At 38.7% G+C, this 22,310-nt stretch overlaps 1 protein-coding gene across 4 annotated transcripts in view; it reads right to left on the reverse strand.

The window, feature by feature from the left end:
* The window catches only part of LOC128242140 (pregnancy zone protein-like), a 364,302-nt gene that overhangs the window by 324,170 nt on the left and 17,822 nt on the right, over positions 1 to 22,310 (reverse strand). For all 4 annotated transcript variants that reach the window (XM_052959201.1, XM_052959199.1, XM_052959197.1 and 1 more), the window contains exons 3-8: positions 20,720 to 20,892; positions 19,838 to 19,872; positions 18,063 to 18,222; positions 16,709 to 16,779; positions 10,893 to 10,941; positions 7,239 to 7,324 (exon numbers count right to left, since the gene is read on the reverse strand). In XM_052959201.1, the coding sequence (XP_052815161.1) occupies positions 7,239 to 7,324; positions 10,893 to 10,941; positions 16,709 to 16,779; positions 18,063 to 18,222; positions 19,838 to 19,872; positions 20,720 to 20,892 (574 nt within the window). The remainder of the gene's footprint in view (positions 1 to 7,238; positions 7,325 to 10,892; positions 10,942 to 16,708; positions 16,780 to 18,062; positions 18,223 to 19,837; positions 19,873 to 20,719; positions 20,893 to 22,310) is intronic.

Consider the following 22,310-nt stretch of genomic DNA (forward strand, 5'->3'; position numbering starts at 1 on the left):
GCTTTGGTTTACCGACGGACCGACCGACCGACCGACCGACCGACATACCGACATGCCTGTGCAAAGCAATATACCCCTCTTCTTCGAAGGGGGGCATAAAAATAAAAGTATCATTTTTTTATTTGAAATTAATTTCATTATGGTGGATTTAACGTTATATGATTGCGTGACAATATAATTATATGTATCAAAAAACATATTACTATATTCTAAAACATTAATATGTTAAAGTTTCAAACATTTTAGTATGAATTGTATTAAAGTCAATAACCATTTGTTTTTGATGTTATAGTTTTGTTCATTATTTTCTGTATTATTTAACTACGCCTAATGGTCGTTTATCTACAATTTATTTAATTTATTTCTCTTTGAACTAATTTATTCGACGTTTTAGTAAATTATTCTAGATATTGATTGATTGCTATATGATGGATATGAAGTTTGTACTTTTTGACTGGAGACAAACAAACATTGGGGTCATCTACTGTTCATGACCAACCTGCATACCAAATATGAAGTTTCTGGGTGAAAGCGTTCTTTAGTTATTAAGCGGAAACCATTTCTTTTTACCTCACGGTTACTGCGACCTATTCGGAGACCTTTTATTTGACATTCTGAACCCAAACTGATTAGGGGTCATCAATTGGGCATGACTAACTGGCATACGAAGTATAAGTTCCTAGGTGCATATATTCTTTATCAATTCCCTGTGGAAACTGTTTTTCACCTCCATAAGGTCACCGCAATCTTGACCATTGACCCTCTGATCCCAAAATCGATAGGGGTCATCTGCTAGTCATGACCAACTGGCATACAAAGTATGAAGTTCCTAGGTTCAAGTGTTCTTTAGTCATTATTGGAAACTGTTTTCCCTTCAAGGTCACTGCGACCATGACCTTTGACCTACTGCTCTTAAAATCAATAGAAGTCATGTACTGGTCATGACCATTTTTTTAAACCTCAATGCCACCTTAACCTTGACCTTTGACCTTCTGATCTTAAAATTGATAGTGATCATTTACTGGTCATGATCAACCTGCATACCAAGTTTGAAGTTCCTGGGTCTTAGCGTTCTTAAGTGAATGAGCAGAAACGAAGTGTGACCAGCGGATTGACTGACGGACTGACAGACAGGGCAAAAACAATATGTCTCCTCCCCTCAATGCGGGGGTGACATAAATGATTTCATTGACAGTTTAGTAAATTATAATATAATTGACATAAAGCATGCTTAGCATGTAATCATGTGAACATTTACCTTCACAATAAGAACATGAAAAAGCCGAGTTAGATATCCTTACCTAACTCTTATACACTCAGGGTTTGATATTAACAAACCATTTTTATTACAACGTCCTGAAATATCATTCTGATTAATTATAAAAGCATTAAACTCGATATAAGCAGACTTTGATAGTTTATACCTTAGTAAAAGACAATTGCCTGATAGGTCATTTTGCAACCAGATCATTCCTTTCAAAATGGATATAATACCAATAATTATAGACATTGTACCAATGAAATATCATATTTTATTACACATCTTTTATAGGAATCAAATCATTCCATAATGAAATCTAAAATGTCCAAAATGTATCAATTTATGAGGGTGATTTTTTTTAATGATTTAGTCACTTAAGCAAAAATGATAATACACCCTCATCAAAGGAGGGAGGCATAACGCCGTTTATAAACTTGTTTAAAGCTGCACTCTCACAGATATATCATTTTTACAACTTTTTAATATTTTTTTTCTTGGAAAGAGAAAATTTTTGCGTAAATATCTGCAAACCAATGATAAAAGTTTGCTGACAAAAGATCAGATCGTAGATTTTCATATTTCCGTTCCATAATTAATGTTTCATGGCTTAAACCTAACGATTTAAGAAAAATGCATGACACATCAATTTTGAACTTAAATATAAAAATCCGCGATCTTATTTTTGTCAGCAGTGTTACATAACTGGTTTCCATGGATTTTCGCAAAAATTGGCTCGTTCCAAGAAAAAAAATAAAAAAGTTGTCAAAACGTTCAATCTGTGAGAGTGCAGCTTTAAATCAAGAGTTTTGTATGTGACATTCACAGCACTGCATGACACTTTAAACGTTACATAAATCAAAGACATTTGAAATGCGAGGCAACCTCCTCTTCAGTCTCCTACACTGTGATCTCCACTGACTAGATACATGCCACCATGAGTAATAGCTAGATTTCAGCTGCATTAACATTTTTTTTGAAAATAGATTTTTAAACGTTCTGTGCAATTATTTTTAAGATTCATAAAAAATAACGTAGTTTAAAAAGATAAAAATATAACCATATTTCAAATGACATTTGTTTTTATACTTCACGTGATCTTGAATTTTATCACATGACACGTATGGTGGCACTGCGTACTTTACGAAAAACAAAAGGGTAAGAACCGCTGTTTTGGAGTATGCCTCCACGTGAATAAAAGAAAGTGTCATATGGAGGGGATCGGTTCATGTAGTTGAAAAATTCACTAGACCGTCTGTATGGAAAGTGCCTACGTGGAAATGCTAAGCGCCTTCTGACAAGCTAATGTTGTATTTGTATAATTATCTTGTATGTTTCTGACACAGCAAAAAAATAGCTGTTGGAATAATATCAGTGCATAGTGTACATGTGCTACAATCATATGTGTACCTGCATTCATAGAAGAAGAAGAAGAAGAAGAAGAAGAAGAAGAAGAAGAAGAAGAAGAAGAAGAAGAAGAAGAAGAAGAAGAAGAAGAAGAAGAAGAAGAAGTCGATGAAGAAGAAGTCGATGAAGAAGAAGAAGAAGAAGAAGAAGAAGAAGAAGAAGAAGAAGAAGAAGAAGAAGAAGAAGAAGAAGAAGAAGAAGGAAGAAGAAGAAGAAGAAGAAGTTGTGTTTTTTTCACAAGAGTAATATCTCTTGTTTGCAAAGGTAACCAGTATTTTGGGTGTCCGTTTTGGTTTGAGATTTCAGTCGCAGGGTACCAGTATTGCTAGTTCCTGGTTCTCTTTTAATTTTCACTTCGTACAAGTATATTCGTTTATTTGCATGCGTCTATATGCTTATGGCAAATGCATACTGATCTTGTGTTATTATTAAGTTAGCTTCCAATGGCGAGTTAGCTTCAAATGGTCGAGTTAGCTTCAAATGGTCGAGTTAGCTTCAAATGGTCGAGTTAGCTTAGCTTCAAATGGTCGAGTTAGCTTCAAATGGTCGAGTTAGCTTCAAATGGTCGAGTTAGCTTTCAATGGTCTTTTATGTACCATATAATTAATACTGTACGTAGCTAATTTAATAACACATTTGTCAATTAAAAGTAAGCACTCAGTTTTAACATTTAATTTATATATTTTACAACGATTGTGAAGGAAGTTGTGAAAACTTATACTTAGTCACTCTCGTTGGCACGATGTTGCGCGAGAGTGTGGTCTTGTGTTGTGGGGGAAACCGGAGAACCCGGATAAAACCCGCTTGTCCGGCATGTTGACCCCAAACCAAACTCACATGCGCCCAGGCCGGGAATCAAACCGAAAGTAAGCACTTAAAATTGTCAAGTAAACATCTTGCGTCTACGTAGACACTACGTAGGCGTTGAAGCCGATTTACACTTCCCTTTTTGTTTACCATATAGACGTTGTAAATTATGTATTCATGTACAAAATGTAGTAGTTAGTTACAAATAGACAAAAAGCAATTGCATGTAGGCGGTACTATATCAGGCATAGCCCTAAAGCATTTACATGAACCAATGTCTTACATAGATGTATTTCTATAGTTTCAGGATATGTATCGCTTTAATAAGTCTCCCACAAGTCAGAGCCCTCGGGCATACACACATATTGTCCATAAATAGCGTATAACCATTAAATAAGTTGTTTTTGCAGTAAGATATAATTATAAATCTTTAAGTAAATTAACGTTATATTTGCGATCAGCGGTTACCTTTATGATAGCTTTCTACGAGTGCTGCTGCTTAAAGCTGCACTCTCACAGTTTGAACAACTTTTTTTTATTTTTTGTCCCGGAAAGTGCAATTTTTTGCGTAAATATCTGCACACCAAAGATATAAGATTTCTGACAAAAAAAATCAGACCGCAGATAATCATATTTCCGTTTAAAATATAATGTTTTATGGCTTACTAACGGTTTAAGAAAAATGCATAAAATATCTAATTGTTTGTCTTATATAACTGCTTCCCATGGATTTACCCAAACATTGGCTCGTTCTAAGACAAAAAAATAAAATAAAATGTCAAAACGTTCAAACTGTGAAAGTGCAGCATTAACTTGCATTAGGAAACGAATCAATGTATGTCAAAAAACTAAAAACATAAAGACGAAGTTTAAAGTGACATTCTTATTCAAAATCATTACAAACATATGTATAACAAACATAAATTTTGAGTAAAAATCCTTTTACTACTTATCCAATAATGCATTTATGGAAAATATTTGATACTGATAACAAGATTGTATCCGTGTATTAAATAACTGAACACGCAAAAATATTAAATGATTGGTGAGTGCCAAAAGATTTACTGTGATCTACTATCGTCTCATAAGGAAATACCTGTGTTTTCTGCACTTTTCTTTCAAATCAAAATCGGTATTCTTAATAAGAACCGTTGTTTTCGACATTTATTCATCCTTTTTGGTATATTAAAACAATTGTATGAATTATGGTAAATTTTATTTGGGAGTAAGAGTGTAGCTTTAAATATGGTCAGAATAATTTCCGTTCATCTAATTCTGTCTGAAACACCGCAACATAAAAAGTCGATGAAGAAGAAGTCGATGATGAAGAAGAAGAAGAAGAAGAAGAAGAAGAAGAAGAAGAAGAAGAAGAAGAAGAAGAAGAAGAAGAAGAAGAAGAAGAAGAAGAAGGAAGAAGAAGAAGAAGTTGTGTTTTTTTCACAAGAGTAATATCTCTTGTTTGCAAAGGTAACCAGTATTTTGGGTGTCCGTTTTGGTTTGAGATTTCAGTCGCAGGGTACCAGTATTGCTAGTTCCTGGTTCTCTTTTAATTTTCACTTCGTACAAGTATATTCGTTTATTTGCATGCGTCTATATGCTTATGGCAAATGCATACTGATCTTGTGTTATTATTAAGTTAGCTTCCAATGGCGAGTTAGCTTTCAATGGTCTTTTATGTACCATATAATTAATACTGTACGTAGCTAATTTAATAACACATTTGTCAATTAAAAGTAAGCACTCAGTTTTAACATTTAATTTATATATTTTACAACGATTGAGAAGGAAGTTGTGAAAACTTATACTTAGTCACTCTCGTTGGCACGATGTTGCGCGAGAGTGTGGTCTTGTGTTGTGGGGGAAACCGGAGAACCCGGATAAAACCCGCTTGTCCGGCATGTTGACCCCAAACCAAACTCACATGCGCCCAGGCCGGGAATCAAACCGAAAGTAAGCACTTAAAATTGTCAAGTAAACATCTTGCGTCTACGTAGACACTACGTAGGCGTTGAAGCCGATTTACACTTCCCTTTTTGTTTACCATATAGACGTTGTAAATTATGTATTCATGTACAAAATGTAGTAGTTAGTTACAAATAGACAAAAAGCAATTGCATGTAGGCGGTACTATATCAGGCATAGCCCTAAAGCATTTACATGAACCAATGTCTTACATAGATGTATTTCTATAGTTTCAGGATATGTATCGCTTTAATAAGTCTCCCACAAGTCAGAGCCCTCGGGCATACACACATATTGTCCATAAATAGCGTATAACCATTAAATAAGTTGTTTTTGCAGTAAGATATAATTATAAATCTTTAAGTAAATTAACGTTATATTTGCGATCAGCGGTTACCTTTATGATAGCTTTCTACGAGTGCTGCTGCTTAAAGCTGCACTCTCACAGTTTGAACAACTTTTTTTTTATTTTTTGTCCCGGAAAGTGCAATTTTTTGCGTAAATATCTGCACACCAAAGATATAAGATTTCTGACAAAAAAAATCAGACCGCAGATAATCATATTTCCGTTTAAAATATAATGTTTTATGGCTTACTAACGGTTTAAGAAAAATGCATAAAATATCTAATTGTTTGTCTTATATAACTGCTTCCCATGGATTTACCCAAACATTGGCTCGTTCTAAGACAAAAAAATAAAATAAAATGTCAAAACGTTCAAACTGTGAGAGTGCAGCTTTAAAAGTTGATTTTAATGGAGGTAGGTAAAGCATAATTACCATTCCACATTAAAACCAATTAAATGTCATTCGGAGCTCCTCAGCAATTTTTATCCGAAACAACCTCGGATGTTTGCCGAAACATCAGTAAAAGTAGTTCGTAAATTTTTGAATTATGTCATTAATTAAATGTAGTGTTTTAGCTTGTATTTATTGATTAAAGTTTAAATTGTTTGCCAGTGAAGTGTATTATTGCAAACATAATTAAGATTCCCAAGAGTTAAGTCATTAAGTTTAACTGCTAAATTAAATTACTTCACGATCTACTTGCAGCGGACTTAAACATACCGATTTCTGAGTATGTAAACCGGCCATATACATCCGAGCTTGTTTTCGATAAAAATGGCCGAGGAGTTCCGAATGATTAAATGTTTCTTTATCTGCGATGTCTATTCACCTTTGTATTTGGGGTCAAATTGACATCTATATATAAAAAATAAGATGACGTGCAGGGTGTAAAAACCGTGGCCATGCCTCTTAGGTCAAGGTCACAATCGGTGTTTGTTCACAATGGCATACTGCATATACATTCATGGTATAATGACATGCATGTGTTTAGGTGGTCGTATTCGGGCTGTAACGTTCTCTTGTATGAACAGACTTTCATGTTGACTTTAATTTCATTCATCAATGTATTTGCATGCGAGTTTTTTTTTCGGGGATTTATAAGTACCTTACATGGTCGCTCGTTTTAGATAGTTTAGATAGGTTCATCTCAACCTGATTCCAATCTAAAAATTACAATGTCAGATATGTAAAAAATATTGAAATATTTTTCATAAACATGCACTTTGTACTGTTTATATATACACTAACATATAGACAGTACAAAGTTTATTTTTAATAATTTTTCACATTTCTGGCATTGCAATTTTCAAAAAAGGAATTATAAGATTTTATTTTTTTTTGGATTTTTTTTAACAAAAAAAAAATGAGTTTAAAAATTCGGTGCAAGTGGTTGCGTCCCACTGTGATCTAATAAAACATTCTGTGACGACCCTCGTAGACGGGATTGTAATACTCACACTTGTGGATGCACTTATGGTGTAAACTCCCTTGATAGGATCATCTGACAGCTCGAAAGAGTCTTGTACCAAACCGTTAAAATCAGCTGAAATAATCAAACATTTTTCTGATGTGATGTACAATCAGTTCAAACTATTCTGGATCAGGTTAAACAAACACCTGTTCTTAGGCCTAAAAAAATATGTCAGTTTCGGGTAATCCGACCCTACCTTTAAAAATGCGCCGACCCTAACTATGTTTTCCCGTTTCTAAGCCAAAAAATATTCGTTAGCGAATAGAGAGTTACGAAGGGCGAATAAATGCTAATTGGACGAACAGAATTATTGTTTATATGATAAAACAAAGTCAGGCAATGACAGTAATGTACTTACGACAGATTATTAAAAAAAAATCCCTACCTACCCTACCTAAACATTTTGGGAAGGTTACCCTAAACAAACATTTTTTTTTTGCCTTAGTTATACAATGTTTAATTTGTGTTTTATTTTGTGATGGCGTTCGTGCACCTTTTTAACTCTATATGCCTAAGTAACAAATCAAATATTAACTTGAAACTTACATGACTTTTTGTACATATTTCAGTAATATCTACTACACATATTGGTTTTGAATTGATACTTATAATCAATTATTTAGCAGTCGACAGAAAGATAAACATTCAATTATTTTCACATCATATACAGTCGAACATCGTTGGCTCGAACTCGCTTGGCTCGAAATTCTCGTTGGCTCGAATTGAATGTTAAGGACCGATCTCTTTATACTGAACGTACGTTTTCCCGCTTGGCTCGAAGTTTCCGAGGTTCGAGGTATTTTCGCCGGTCCCATGGAGTTCGAGCCATCGGGGTTCGACTGTATACGATAAATATTGAGATTTGGGGCGGTATTAGTTCAGTGATGTTGCCATGGAGACTTCGAAGTCTTCAATTTATTATCAGACATATGACTATAAGTTTTGCTTCATCAATACGCTACATTCTGATACATACAGCTTAAATTTTTCAACGCATAATCAGGCGCGTAGCTGCCTTTTCGCGAGTACGCAGTTGAATCAATATGAATCAGACAAAAACACACATCCAAAGTTGCAGTATGGGTATTTGACTACACGATCCTAAAACTAGCCATTTTCCAGTACTAAATAAAGCACATCAGAATGTTCCAGATTGCATCAAATTGAACCATGTTTTCCCAAAAATTCCGAGGGGGCATGCCCCCGGACCCCTCTGGCACAATTATGAACCAACATGAATAGAGGGCTAGCTACGCCCCTGATATTTCGTTCTTTTTTATACCTTCCCGCGTATTTAAAAAAAAACGAACTAGTATTAGTGGGTTGAAAAAACAGTAAGGACGAACACAGGTGTGTCTTGAGATGATAATATATAAATATCTCCTATTGACACTAAACACAACAAATGAGGGTACTTCATGTAAAATAAAGATATAAATTAAAAAAAACTGCTGTTTAAGACCAACAAGCAGAAGAAACCCGTCCATAAACATAATGCTCCGTGCCCATGGTCATAAAATATTTAAGTCCAGGGAACGCATTAAAGCTGCACTCTCACAGATTTATCGTTTTTACAACATTTTTATTTTTTGTCTTGGAATGTGCAAATATTTGCGTAAATATCTGCAAACCAGTGATAAAAGATTGCTAACAAAAAATCAGATCGCATATTTTCGATCGAAAAGTAATGTTTTATGGCTTAAACCGTTAGTAACGGTTTAAGAAAAATGCATAAAGCATCAATTTTTTAACTTAAATATTAAGATCTGGGATCTATTTTTTGGACGCAGTCTTATAAAACTGGTTTACATGCATTTTCGCAAATATTGGCTTGTTCCAAGACAAAAAAAATAAAAAAAATGTCAAAACGTTCAATCTGTGAGAGTGCAGCATTAACTTGTATTAGGAAACGAATCAATGTATGTCAAAAACTAAAAACATAAGGACGAAGTTTAAAGTGACATTCTTATTCAAAATCATTACAAACATACGTATAACAAACATAAATTTTGAGTAAAAAATCCTTTTACTACTTACCCAATAATGCATTTATGGAAAATATTTGATACTGATAACAAGATTGTATCCGTGTATTAAATAACTGAACACACAAAAATATTAAATGATTGGTGAGTGCCAAAAGATTTACTGTGATCTACTATCGTCTCATAAGGTAGAAATACCGTGTTTTTTGCACCTTTCTTTCAAATCAAAATCGGTATTCTTAATAAGAACCATTGTTTTCGACATTTATTCATCCTTTTTGGTATATTAAAACAATTGTATGAATTGTGGTAAATTTTATTTGGGAGTAAGAGTGTAGCTTTAAATATGGTCAGAATAATTTCCGTTCATCTAATTCTGTCTGAAACACCGCAACATAAATGCGCACAGCTTTTAGACAGTAACATCATCCGGATTAAGTTTGCAAATCCGGAATTTTTGCAAACTTTATTTCTTTGTTTTTCACCCAATGTTTTTTTTGTTTTGTTTTTGTATTATTGAAACGGGTTTGGTAATACTTATAAAATATTTTTTTTATTCTTGATATTTGATTAAGAAATATGTTTTTTTGGCATTTAAAGTCAACTTTTCCAATGGGAATCCCATTGGAAAATGGCCTTCCCATTGGAAAATGGCTTTTTCAAGCTTTTCCAATTGGAAAACTGGCTCTATTTAAATTATGGGAAAATTTGGAACATAATTTTTAAAATTGAAATAACTGTTTAATTAAGAATATTTTACACTAACTACATGAAAAATAATAAATTCATTAAAAATGAAGAACCGACAGATTCATTTAAGGCATTTGCATGCGAAACCTTCCCATGAATGAGTATTATTTGGATAACAAAAGCGCACATTTTTCGTTGTAACATAAACACGTGACAAGAGACATGGGTCCATGAATGTTCCCTGTATAATCCTTACAGATTATCATATTAGTAATAGAAATTGTGTGCTATTGGCCGTAATGTATGTATCTGCATATTGGTAACCTTTTGCTGTTATTTAAAACTGCGTTAATGATGGCTTATGTTGTTAAGAAAGCCGGTTTGCCAGAATTTGATGTTTAGAGAGACATATCGAGTTCTCGTCAGGCATTCCCTACAAGTGACAAAAACAGGAAAAAACTGTCATTTTCTGCATGTGACCAAAAAGGACGGAATATGGCATTTCCTGGAAATGACAAAAACAGAAAAACGTGCTTTTTATTTCAAATAAGAAGTGACTTTTAGTAACAGTAAAAAAATTATCTTTGATATCTTCACAATATGAACGAATATTCTTCACTGATAATTATTTAATCCACCGGAAGGCATAAATTTAAAATAAAAATCCACATGTTAAAGATCCTTTGTTTCAACTTATGCAATACAGTCGAACCCCTTTGGTTCGAGCTCGGTTGGCTCGAATTCCTTGTTGGCTCGAACTAGATGTAAAAAAACGAATTATTAAACTGAATGTAAAACAATCCGCTTGGCTCGAAATTTCCGAGGTTCGAGGTATTTTCGCCGGTCCTTGTGAGTTCGAGCCAACGGGGTTCGACTGTATTCAATTTTTAAGAAGAAAGAATAATATGTACCAAAATTAATGATCTAGTCATGTTATGCTACACTCGGAATTTCTTTGTTATTACCTGCTGTGGGATCCGCGGTCTTATCCATGATTGTGTTATCTTTGGCGTCCTGGAAACAGAAATTGGAAGTTTAACTATTTGATTACTAAGACGTTTTGTCTTCGTTCGATTGTGCACTAAAACATGGCAATACTAGTGACAGTATCCAATACATCAATGCCACGGACATGTACATCAGTATACATGTATTTCAATTCTGGGGCGTTTCAAAACGATGGGCCGATTGTTGAGGTTTTTGTTTAAATTAACAACGCTGTTAACAGCATCGTTGTTAACTTTTGAGGGTGATCTATAATATGAAGTGCTTATAATTGAATACAATAAGCAAAACTAAATAAGTTTTCTCCCACCTCAGATAAGTAGATCCACTTATTTAATCATGCTAGAAATTCTTATCTTGCCCACGGGCGAAGATAAAATACTCGTATGGAACTCCTTTTTAATGGTCGCCACATTGTAAATACCTCCCTTGTTGAAGACTGTCGTCTGTAGCATCATAGAAACCTTGTCTTATGGCAATATTTAGAACGCTAATTAATTATTTCTCGCTTCAAATGTCACCATAAAACAGTTTTAACACACCTTTCAAGAAATAATGCTTCACTCTCCTAGAACTATTTAAGACCGATTTGATTATTAACATTATCTGGATCACTGCGCGCATATTCATGACAACCACGAATTATCGCATATCCATACACAATTACTTTCACTACGCAAAAATAGTTCTAGCAAAAAATAATTAATTGTATTTAACTGAGGTGGGAGAAAAAGCATCTGCCATAGCCGCTCGTATAAGATAGGTTCATCCCGACCCTCGCGCAGGGTGTTTTGCGGAAACTTGGTAAACCTCGTTTCTGCAAAACATCCTACGCTTGGGTCGGGTCTTACACTCTCGGCTATGTAGATACTCATAATCTATATTTATTATAACAAATAGATATATTGAAACTTTTAAGAATTGAGTTTTCCGATCCTGAAGGCGGTCAGACGGATATAGGAGCGCTTTGACCTTTTCCGACTGATATCATGAGCGGTCAGACCTTTTCCGACCAATATCATAAGCGGTCAGACCTTTACTGACTGATATCTTGAGCGGTCTGAACTTTTCCGACCGATACCATGAGAGATCAAACCTTTTCCGAGCGGTCTGACCTTATCCGACTGACATCATGGGCGGTGTCACCTTTTCCGACTAATATCATGAGCGGTCTGACCTTTTCCGACTGATATCATGAGCGGTCTGACATTTTCCGGCTGATATCATGAGCGGTCTGACCTTTTCCAACTGATATCATGGGCGGTCTGACAGTTTCCGCTGACCTTTTCCGACTGATATCATGAGCGGTCTGACCTTTTCCGACTGATATCATGAGCGGTCTGACTCTTTCTAACTGATATTATGAGCGCTGTGACCATTTCCGATTGATTTCATGGGCGGTCTGACCTTTGACATGTGATATCTTGGGCGGTCTGACCTTTTCCAACTGATAGCATGGGCGGTGTGACTTTTGACTTCTGATATCATGGGCGGTGTTACCTTTGATTTCTGATATCATGGGCGGTGTGACCTATGACATATGATATCATGGGCGGTCTGGCCTTTGATATCTGATATCATGGGCGGTGTGACTTTTGACATCTGATTAAATGGGCGGTGTGACCTATGACATATGATATAATGGACGGTGAGACCTTTTACAAATAATATCAAGGGCGCTGTGACCTTTGACATCTGATGTAATGGGCGGTGTGACCTTATATGATATCATGGGCGGTGTGACTTTTGACATCTGATATCATGGGCGGTGTGGCCTTTGACATAATTATGATATCATGGGCGGTGTGGCCTTTTACATATGATATCGTGGGCGGTCTGACCTTTTACATATGATATCGTGAGCGGTCTTACCTTTTACATATGATATCATTGGTGGTCTGACCTTTGATATCAGATATCATGGGCGGTCTGACCTTTGATATATAATATCATGGGCGGTCTAACATTTGGTTTCCGATATCAATGGCGGTCTGTCTTTGGCATATGTTATCATGGGCAGTGTGACCCTTGACTTCTTCTATCATGGGCGGTGTGACCTTTGACCTCTTATATGATGGACGTTTTAAAATTGAACCATATAATTGGTGGATGACGTAAAGTATCTTTCAAGTCAATGCTATTTCATATTCCGATAAAAGGGAACACATGTAATTTGTAACGATTGTAGCCATACAGAGTTGATTCCCTTTGCAGTGTTTGCTTGCATTTTTTTACATATTCCTTTATATATTCTATGATTCTCATGGCCTATCCTTTCCGATGTGTGGTATGAGGTGGGGCGATGTATTATAGCTGTGAGTCATGGCCTTCCCTTCCTGATGTGTGGTATGATGTGGGACGAGGTATGGTAGCTGTGGGTCATGGCCTATTATTCCCAATGTGTGGTATGAGGTGGGACGAGGTATGGCAGCTGTGGGTCATGGTCTACCATTCCCGATGTGTGGTATGAGGTGGGACGAGGTATGATAGCTGTGGGTCATGGCCTACCCTTCCCGATGTGTGGTATGAGGTGGGACGAGGTATGATAGCTGTGGGTCATGGCCTACCCTTCCCGATGTGTGGTATGAGGTGAGACGAGGTATGATAGCTGTGGGTCATGGCCTATCATTCCCGATGTGTGGTATGAGGAGGGGCGAGGTATGGTAGCTGTGGGTCATGGCCTACCCTTCCCAATGTGTGGTATGAGGAGGGGCGAGGTATGGTAACTGTGGGTCATGGCCTATCCTTTCCGATGTGTGGTATGAGGAGGGGCGAGGTATGGTAGCTGTGGGTCATGGTCTACCCTTCCCGATGTGTGGTATGATGTGGGACGAGGTATGATAGCTATGGGTCATGGCCTACCGTTCCCGATGTGTGGTATGAGGTGGGGCGAGGTATGGTAGCTGTGGGTCATGGTCTACCCTTCCCGATGTGTGGTATGAGGTGGGACGAGGTATAATAGCTGTGGGTCATGGCCTACCCTTCCCGATGTGTGGTATGAGGTGGGACGAGGTATGATAGCTGTGGGTCATGGTCTACCATTCCCGATGTGTGGTATGAGGTGGGGCGAGGTATGATAGCTGTGGGTCATGGCCTACCCTTCCCGATGTGTGGTATGAGGTGGGACGAGGTATGGTAGCTGTGGGTCATGGCCTACCCTTCCCGATGTGTGGTATGATGTGGGACGAGGTATGATAGCTATGGGTCATGGCCTACCCTTCCCGATGTGTGGTATGAGGTGGGACGAGGTATGATAGCTATGGGTCATGGCCTACCGTTCCCGATGTGTGGTATGATGTGGGGCGAGGTATGATAGCTGTGTGTCATGGCCTACCATTCCCGATGTGTGGTATGATGTGGGACGAGGTATAATAGTTGTGGGTCATGGCCTACCCTTCCCGATGTGTGGTATGAGGTGGGACGAGGTATGATAGCTATGGGTCATGGCCTACCGTTCCCGATGTGTGGTATGATGTGGGGCGAGGTATGATAGCTGGGGGTCATGGCCTACCCTTCCCGATGTGTGGTATGATGTGGGACGAGGTATAATAGCTGTGGGTCATGGTCTACCCTTCCCGATGTGTGGTATGAGGTGGGACGAGGTATGATAGCTATGGGTCATGGCCTACCGTTCCCGATGTGTGGTATGATGTGGGACGAGGTATAATAGCTATGGGTCATAGCCTACCGTTACCGATGTGTGGTATGAGGTGGGACGAGGTATGATAGCTGTGGGTCATGGCCTACCCTTCCCGATGTGTGGTATGAGGTGGGACGAGGTATAATAGCTGTGGGTCATGGCCTTCCCTTACAGATGTGTGCTATGAGGTGGGATGAGGCATGATAGCTGTGGGTCATGGCCTACCATTCCTGATGTGTGGTATGAGGTGGGGCGAGGTATGATAGCTGTGGGTCATGGCCTACCATTCCCGATGTGTGGCATGAGGTGGGACGAGGTATGATAGCTGTGGGTCATGGCCTACCATTCCCGATGTGTGGCATGAGGTGGGACGAGGTATGATAGCTGTGGGTCATGGCCTACCATTCCTGAAGGGTGGTATGAGGTAGGACGAGGTATGATAGCTGTGGGTCATGGCCTACCCTTCCAGATGTGTGGTATGAGGTGGGGCGAAGTATGGTAGCTGTGGGTCATTGTCTATCCTTCCTGATGTGTGGTATGAAATGGGGCGAGGTATGTTAGCCGTGGGTCATTGTCTACCCTTCCCAATGTGTGGTATGAGGTGGGATAAGGTATGATAGCTGTAGGTCATGGCCTACCCTTCCCGATGTGTGGTATGAGGTGGGGCGAGGTATGGTAGCTGTGGGTCATGGCCTACCCTTCCCGATGTGTGGTATGAAATGGGGCGAGGTATGATAGCTGTGGGTCATGGTCTACCCTTCCCGATGTGTGGTATGAGGTGGGGTGAGGTATGGTAGCTGTGGGTCCTGGCCTACCCTTCCAGATGTGTGGTATGAGGCGGGATGAGGTATGATAGCTGTGGGTCATGGTCTACCCTTCCCGATGTGTGGTATGAGGTGGGGCGAGGTAAGGTAGCTGTGGGTCATGGCCTACCCTTCCCGATGCGTGGTATGAGGTGGGGCGAGGTATGATAGCTGTGGGTCATGGTCTACCCTTCCTGATGTGTGGTATGAGGTGGGGCGAGGTATGGCAGCTGTGGGTCATGGTCTACCCTTCCCAATGTGTGGTATGAGGAGGGGCGAGGTATGGCAGCTGTGGGTCATGGCCTACCCTTCCCGATGTGTGGTATGAGGTGGGACGAGGTATAGTAGCTGTGGGTCATGGCCTACCCTTCCCGATGTGTGGTATAAGGTGGGACGAGGTATGGCAGCTGTGGGTCATGGCCTACCATTCCCAATGTGTGGTATAAGGTGGGGCGAGGTATGATAGCTGTGGGTCCTGGTCTACCCTTCCCGATGTGTGGTATGAGGTGGGGCGAGGTATGATAGCTGTGGGTCATGGTCTACCCTTCCCGATGTGTGGTATGAGGTGGGGCGAGGTATGATAGCTGTGGGTCATGGTCTACCCTTCCCGATGTGTGGTATGAGGTGGGGCGAGGTATGGTAGCTGTGGGTCATGGTCTACCCTTCCCGGTGTGAGGTATGAGGTGGAGCGAGATATAGTAGCTGTGGGTCATGGTCTACCCTTCCCGATGTGTGGTATGAGGTGGGGCGAGGTATGATAGCTGTGGGTCCTGGTCTACCCTTCCTGATGTGTGGTATGGGTTGGGGCGAGGTATGGCAGCTGTGGGTCAAGGCCTACCCTTCCCGATGTGTGGTATGAGGTGGGGCGAGGTATGATAGCTGTGGGTCATGGTCTACCCTTCCCGATGTGTGGTATAAGGTGGGACGAGGTATGGTAGCTTTGGGTCATGGCCTACCCTTCCTGATGTGTGGTATGAGTCGGGACGAGGTATGGCAGCTGTGGGTCAAGGCCTACCATTCCCAATGTGTGGTATGAGGTGGGACGAGGTATGATAGCTGTGGGTCATGGCCTACCCTTCCCGATGTGTGGTATGAGGTGGGACGAGGTATGATAGCTGTGGGTCAAGGTCTACCCTTCCCGATGTGTGTTATAAATTAAGACGAGGTATAGTAGTTGTGGGTCAAGGCCTAGCCTTTCCGATGTCTGGTATGAGGCCGGACAATGTATGATAACTGAGGATAATGGCCTACACCGACGCTCTTTGCTCATTCTTTGACAAAAAAAATAAAAAGGTTGTCAAAAAGGTGCACTGTGCCTTAACACTGAACTTACCTTGATGATGACTTGTAAAGCTTCTTGTTTTATCTTTAAATCTGGATTTGCGCTCAGAACTCTGTACCGCACTGCAATAGAACAAACAGTAAAAGCAGTTTATACCTTTTCCAGTGAATTTAACAATCAGTCGTGCTCCATATTCATAAACATCTTGAATCTGATTTTGACACTCAATGGGCCATATGGGCAGGTTAGCTAACGCCTCGGTCCATAAACAACTTCGGGGTTGAGTTGAATTAAGTTGAGTTGTTTGTTTATTTGAGTTTATCAAGGTCTGCCCGCGCCCATTGTCTGCATTATGGCTTGACCCCGCCGTGACGCCATCACGACTTAAATTGTGTTTCAATGCCAAAAGTGACATGAGATAGAAGTGACAGCAATTCGCAGGCAAATCCAGACATTGGAAGACTTGAAGAAACAGAGTGAGATACATGAGATCCGGGTGCTATACCCTAACTCTTCGCAAAGAGACCTCTTGGTTCTTTTACGTGCTTGGTGTAAAGCACCGATACACGGGATATAACTTTCCTGGGCTGAACCAGTACTGGGTACACCACTTTAACCCTTTAAATGCCTAGCGCCAGGCAAGGGAGTTACTTGTACCAACTTTTAACGTCTTTCGGTATGACCCGGCCCGGGATCGAACCCACGGCCTCCCGCTCCGTAGGCGGACGCCTTAACGAATAGGCCACGGAGACAGTACACGCACACACACAACTTCGGGGGCTGACTGGCCTGTCCTTATAATGTCATATGACCCGAAATGGTGTGTATTATTTCTTAAAGAGTACCAGTCTAAACACAACTGTTGTCTGAATTAAATATATTTGCTCGTTTTACAAAATTATAGTCTTTCCCTATAGGAAGACAATTCATACTTATGTTGGAAGCCACAGAATGCGGTATAATTTAAGATATGTGCAGATCACTTCGGAACATAATAGTGACCTCCAAGTCGGCCCGCAAACATTGAATGGACCTCACCCTTCGTCTTTGGTCCGGCTGACTGAGCGGTCACTATAAGGCAGAGTCCCTTTATGCCTGTACTATTTTTTTAAATTGTACTCCAATATATCAGCATTGTCATCAAATAAGCACTGTGTCTTCAAATAACAATGACGTCATGTTAAATTTTGGCATATTTAATTTAAGAAAATAAAGATTTACTATCACAATTCATAGCAAAAGAAATTCATTGTTTAAAAATCGTCCTCTTTTAAAATACAACATTTTATTTTCACTGAATAATTTTAAACTAGATGTTGATTATTCATATAAAACAGACATCTTACTACAAATACTTTGATTAAATTTTAAAATCATAGAACAGTGTGTGACGTTAATTACTCACCTATCTGTTTGGGCTGGTAGATGGGCTTATCGGTTTGGATAAAGATAGGAGGGATTGGGCGGACAATGTCCACATCCCGTGTCTCTATAATCTCCTTGCCAAGCCCGATCGAGCGGAGCTGGACCTTGCATTTACTGCCGGCGGGAACGGAGTAGGGTACCTGGAAAATATATGGTTGGCACATGAGCTTATGAGTTGTTGATTTTGAAATACGGCTTATTAATGGTTGGCTTGCTTTTCCTATTACCACCACCAAAACCTCCACCCACCACCACCGCAACAGACAGTACTAAAACACCCCCCAACCTCCCTCTACCCTTCCAAATGTGTGACTCCAAAACCCGTTTGATAAATTGAAAGCATTATCCATTTATTGTTTGTGAAAAAAAATGAAATCGATCCAATAAAAATCGAAGAAGCTATGTACAATTCTCAAAATCAACCCAAATCCATCATAATTTATGTGTTTACAAAAACAAAAAGGTGAGACTCGAGCATCTTTAGGATACAATGTGAAGAAGGGTATTAGATGAACAAGCTCCCCAAGTTTCAAAGTGATAGCTTTGATAGTTTCCATGTAAGTGACCTAAACGCAAAACTTAACCAACGCCGACGACGACGAAGACGACAATCAAGTGCCATTTCTTCAAAAATCAGACGATCTAATAAAATCACTAAATTTCAACAAATTAAAAACATTTGTTGCGAATATAAGATCTTTGAGAGAGTCATTTAAAGATTCTGGTATTATTATTACGAAAGTATTGTAGCACATATATTGTGCTATTTTCTGACACTACGTAACCAAGTTTAGTTTTTTATGATTTTTTTACAAAGGTAGTCGACACTAGTTTGTACGTGATCTAGAAACTAAACATGGTTATTTATAACTTATCTGGTATTTCAAATCGATTTTGTAATGTAACAATGGTTTGTTGGATCTTGAAATGACTTTCATGAGAAATTATTCTAATATAAATACTATCATGTTTCTAGAATAAATGTTTTAATGTTGAAGTTAGACTTCTTTTATATTAAAAAAATCTATAAATTGTAAGTAGTTCTTACTTTGTATGACGTCACATTTTTGGCGGTGTTTGAATAGCCTTACGTAAATAACTTATTTAGCCTCAAGTTTTTATGGAATTCGTTGGATAACATGGGCGTAGCTAGCCCTCTATTCATGTCCAATGGTGCAATCTGGTGCATTCTAACGTGCTTTATTTAGTTTTGGAAAACGGACAATTTTAGGATCATGTCAAGTACGCATACTGCAACTTTGGCTTATTCTTTTTCTGTTAGAATCTTGTGGATTCAGCCGCGTATAGGCAGCTACGCGCCTGGATATAACACGGCTACTTTTACTCAGGGATAAATGTTTGAGGCTTTGGGGAGACCAGGAATTGATGTTAGTGGGGGCGTAACAAAGGGGCACAGCCTTATGACATTCGCTCCTCCGTTAAAACTGAAATTTAAATGGCTTAAAATGGTGGTCGGGTGGGGGGGGGGCTCTCCCAAATTGTATTTTTTCAGAAAAAATAAATCCAAAATAGTGCGTTTTTTAACTTTTTCTCCGATATTCACATACTAGATTGTAAATATGAACAATTTGAGGGGATTTGGTCGGGCGAAACCACTCCTCTTTCTGGATCCGCTAGTGGGAGGCAATGCATGGTAATTGTCAAAATATAAAACTAAAAAATGAATAAGTGATCCCTGATGCGTATATTTCCTAAATAGATGTAGCAAGTACAGATAATACTAGTAATGTTTACCTTCACTGCGCCATTTCCTGTCATCTGACCACCATCTGTAATAATGAAAACAATGTGATTGTCACAGGCTACGAAAATAATGCGACCAATCCGGGGATCAAACATGAAAACCAGCCGAGCCAAGGCGTTACGCACAATATTATGTATATAGCAAAAACCGTTTGCTCTTGAATAAACGTAAATCAGTGTATGTGTATACACCACGTGATAAATTACATCATAAATACAATGCCGTAAGGCAACATTTTGCTTCGAGTGTGGTCGGAAAACAGAGATGACTTTTGTATTTTTTCACCATTTGCAATGAAACTGAGGGCAGTCTGTGCCGCTAAAAGAGTCCCACCTTCTTTTTTCAACGGGAGTTTGATTGAAGTTTGGTTTCCTCAAACAGTTCGATAAACATGATTCAAAAATAATGTTTAGACAGTGGTCAATCAGACGGCTGATTGTATAAAGTTTTGTCGTAGTGTTTTAAGAATCTCAACTCTTAATCAAACTCTGGTAAAACAATAAAGGCTGGACTCCGTAAACGGCGTAGACTGCACTTTGTTTCTTTTAAATGGTGAAGAAATAGTAAAGTTATCTTTGTTTAAAGTGTTCATTCGAAGCAAAATATTGCATTCCGACGGACACTGATAAATAATTTTAACCCTTTAAACTTGTAACCATAGTCCAGTTTCTTAAGCAATCTTAAGTTCCTTCTAATCGGATCAAGCAAAGCTTAAATATTTTAAAGTTTATCAAGATCAACTATATTTTCGTTGAATCAAATTCAAGCAAATAAGTTGGCTAAAATTAAATATGACATATGATACCTAATTCTGTTACTCTTAAGATATTTAAAAACACAAAACTTGGACCAGCAATTCATGATGCACTTACTAATGGTGATGTTAAATGCAGACGGGCTAGGGCTCGACCAGAGGGCACCTGACATGCCTGAATTCATGATGCTGACTTCGAACGTCACCATGGCATTTTGTGGCGTCAGCAAAGTGACGTCAACTCGGTAATCCATGTCATTTCGTACCTCGTTTGGCATCATAGCGAAATACCTGAAAGTATCAGAAATATTTGACCTTGTTCTTGGGTAAATTTTAAAAACAACGTTGAAATGTTTTGACGGGTGATTATTTTGTCAAAATCTCAGACGGTTTTAGAAGAGAAATTCCGAACGATCATGAAAACATGTTAGTGACTAACGCTTTAATAAGTTGTACAACAAATACATCCCGATCATATTTGAGACTAGAGTGACAATTAAATAGAACGTTCAAGTTTCTTAAACTCCATTCCCTTTAAAATGCTCACATAGTCTAGGACAATAACAAAGCAAAATTCAACATCTTAGAGTCTCGTTTTCACATTTGATATTATCTTTTATTTATTTATTATCTTCAGAAGTATCTTTTTGTCGAGTGTCATCCCCGAAACCATATGGTTTTCATGGTTTATCCCAAAGTTTTTCAAAGGGCATTAACCCATGATCTATGTTGAGTGTGCCCATTCGGAACTCCTCGGCCATTTTTATCGAAAACAACCTCGGATGTATATGGACGGTTTATATACTCGAAAATCAGTATGTTTAAGTCCGCTGCAAGTAGATCCCGTAGTATTTTTTTAGCAGTTTAACGACTTTACATCACTGGCAATCAATTTAAACTTAGATCAATACATACAAACTAAAACCCTACATTTAATACATGATAGAATTCAAAATTTTACGAACTACTTCTACTGATATACCGGCATATCTCCGAGGTTGTTTTCGATAAAAATGACAGAGGAGCTCCGAATGGAGTTTGTCAAAACTCAAAGAGCAAAAATGCTAAACATAGTCATTTTAGCCACGATTAAGGATTTCCGTGCCATACACAAGCACTCACGTTCATTTATTTTTAGTTAAGTAAAATTGGACAAGGTATGATTTCCAACTTGCTATTAACCATCATTTTAATGTGAAACTGTCTTTCATTATAATTTAACAAACTTGGTGGTGTTCAAATCGTCGGATTATTTATAGCAATCACCAACATTCTGCAATGTATATTTCTTAAAGCTGCACGCTCACAGATTGACCGTTTTGACAAGTATTCATTTTTTTGGTCTTGAAATGAGGCACTTTTTGCGTAAATGTCATGAAACCAGCGATACCTGACTGCTGACAAAAGATCATATTGAAGTGTTTCATCTTTGAGTTCAAGAATTGATATTTATTGCAAAAAGCGTTATACTGCCGTCACACCGGACTTGCGTCCTTACCGCGTCCTGAACTGTCATATTTTGGAGAACGCCGATGGTCGCATTGAGAACGCCAATGATTTTCTAAAATAAATCCAGATTTCGGTCAGCCGTCACACCGGAGTTCTGTGCTCTGCGATCTGTGTATGTACACGGCGTTCCCAACACGACCTTACCGCGTTCTTACTGCGTTCTTGGAGTTTCTATTGAGTTTACACGGCGTCACTGCGGC

Source organism: Mya arenaria, chromosome 8 (assembly GCF_026914265.1).
Source record: "Mya arenaria isolate MELC-2E11 chromosome 8, ASM2691426v1".
In the NCBI taxonomy this organism is placed as follows: Eukaryota; Metazoa; Mollusca; class Bivalvia; order Myida; family Myidae; genus Mya; species Mya arenaria.